Source organism: Hippocampus comes, unplaced genomic scaffold, assembly GCF_001891065.2.
Source record: "Hippocampus comes isolate QL1 unplaced genomic scaffold, H_comes_QL1_v1.1 scaffold44, whole genome shotgun sequence".
Classification (NCBI taxonomy): Eukaryota; Metazoa; Chordata; class Actinopteri; order Syngnathiformes; family Syngnathidae; genus Hippocampus; species Hippocampus comes.
The window spans coordinates 86,005-87,535 of record NW_017805546.1 but is presented as its reverse complement, the minus strand read 5'-3'; the positions used below and the strand labels follow the sequence as shown (position 1 = coordinate 87,535).

The window sequence follows — 1,531 nt, the reverse complement described above, 5'->3', positions numbered from 1 at the left end:
TGTGTGTGTGTGTGTGTGTGTGTGTGTGTGTGTGTGTGTGTGTGTGTGTGTGTGTGTGTGTGTGTGTGTGTGTGCGCGTGTGTTTTAACTGCTGTGTGTTGTCACGTTGCAGCCTGTGAAGTGTTGCTGGGCTCAGAAAACCTGATCTGTAAACCATGTAAGTTCCTCGCCTTTGTCGTCATAACCGTAAACATGTGTGCATGCGCGTGTGTTTTCTTGCCAGATAATGTGAAAATAAGTAATAATTAATAACTCGTTTTAAGTGCTCAACCATTACCAATTGGACTCGGATCCCATTTTATGACCAGTTTGTAAGTCATTCCAAAGAGCTGACGTCAAACGTTCATGAAGCTGTCTTTAAGTAATATACTGCATCTTCACGGTGGGGCGGAACCCCTGCGTCCAAATATGGTCGGTGTCTTGTTTTTAACAAACCGGCGCCATTGGTCTGTTATTTTTGCAGTTTTTCAAGGAATTGAAAGTGTTGAAAATAGCTTGAGAACAAATCAGTGAACTTACTGCGCGAGAAGCGTCATCAAGCCACCTTTTGCTCGCTCTTCGGGAGCTGCGTGGCATTATGTCGCCTCAAGATCGTAAGTCTGGATGTTTTGTTTTGTTTTTTTGGACATTAAGGCATCAAAGTGTTTAGGTTAGATACACTGGAGTAGGTCTGTCTTGTGTGGGGTAGCTGTAATGTTTTGGTGCAGAAGCAACTAGTCAGGCACGAAGGGAAGCGCGAAGCGATTCATTTGCGCTTGAAAAGGAGTGGTCGCGGTCGATGCGAGGGTTGCGCCCGGTAGCAAAAATATACTCAAACAAGACTTTGTGTTTCTTTGTTGGCGCAGTTTGGAAGCCGAAGATGCTGAGCGTGTCCCAGCTGGGCTCCAAGCTCCATGTCAGCTTCGAGCAGGCCCCGCCTTCCTTCGCCTTCCATCTCTACTACGTTTACTACAAGCTGCGCCAGGACGGACCCTTCCGACTGCAGCGCTGCAAACCCGTACGAGCGCACGGAATCAGAACCTTCCCCATCCCCCCATCCTGCTCTCAAGTTCTTCATGTTCAATAAATTGTGTTGGCAGGACGCGAACCAGCTGAAGACCACCTGCATCCTGCAGGACGTCACTCCGGGGACCTACACCATCGAGGTACGTAAATGCTCCTCCGCTTGTCAACGTGAGTTGCTCGTCACCTTTGCGATGCAAATGTTATCTTTTGTGCCCCAGCTGCGAGACGAAAGCAACACCACCAGGAAGCAGACACAGTTTTACGTCAGCCAAGGTGAGATGCTTATTTAATTGACAGCAAATTTTGGTTTTTATTATTAATATTTTTTGTGTGTATATACATATATTTTTAATAGTATAATTATTTGCGTATTTTTTTTTGGGGGGGGTACGTATGGCTATATTTCTATGCATACATATTTTCTAAATTTCATAAATAAAATTCTACACTTGGTTCATCCTAAAAATGACATCATGAAATTTCTGGTGACTTTTTTTTTTTTTTTTTTTTTTTTTTTTTTCGCCCT

The 1,531-nt window shown here is 44.4% G+C and overlaps 1 protein-coding gene and 1 long non-coding RNA gene across 3 annotated transcripts in view; one reads left to right on the top strand and one right to left on the bottom strand.

Moving 5' to 3' along the window:
• The window catches only part of il17rd (interleukin 17 receptor D), an 18,178-nt gene that overhangs the window by 12,705 nt on the left and 3,942 nt on the right, over positions 1-1,531 (top strand). For both annotated transcript variants that reach the window (XM_019879318.1, XM_019879319.1), the window contains 4 exons: positions 113-157; positions 846-997; positions 1,080-1,145; positions 1,224-1,278. In XM_019879318.1, the coding sequence (XP_019734877.1) occupies positions 113-157; positions 846-997; positions 1,080-1,145; positions 1,224-1,278 (318 nt within the window). The remainder of the gene's footprint in view (positions 1-112; positions 158-845; positions 998-1,079; positions 1,146-1,223; positions 1,279-1,531) is intronic.
• The window catches only part of LOC109521495 (uncharacterized), a 19,336-nt gene that overhangs the window by 14,507 nt on the left and 3,298 nt on the right, over positions 1-1,531 (bottom strand). The gene's annotated exons all lie outside the window — the stretch shown is intronic.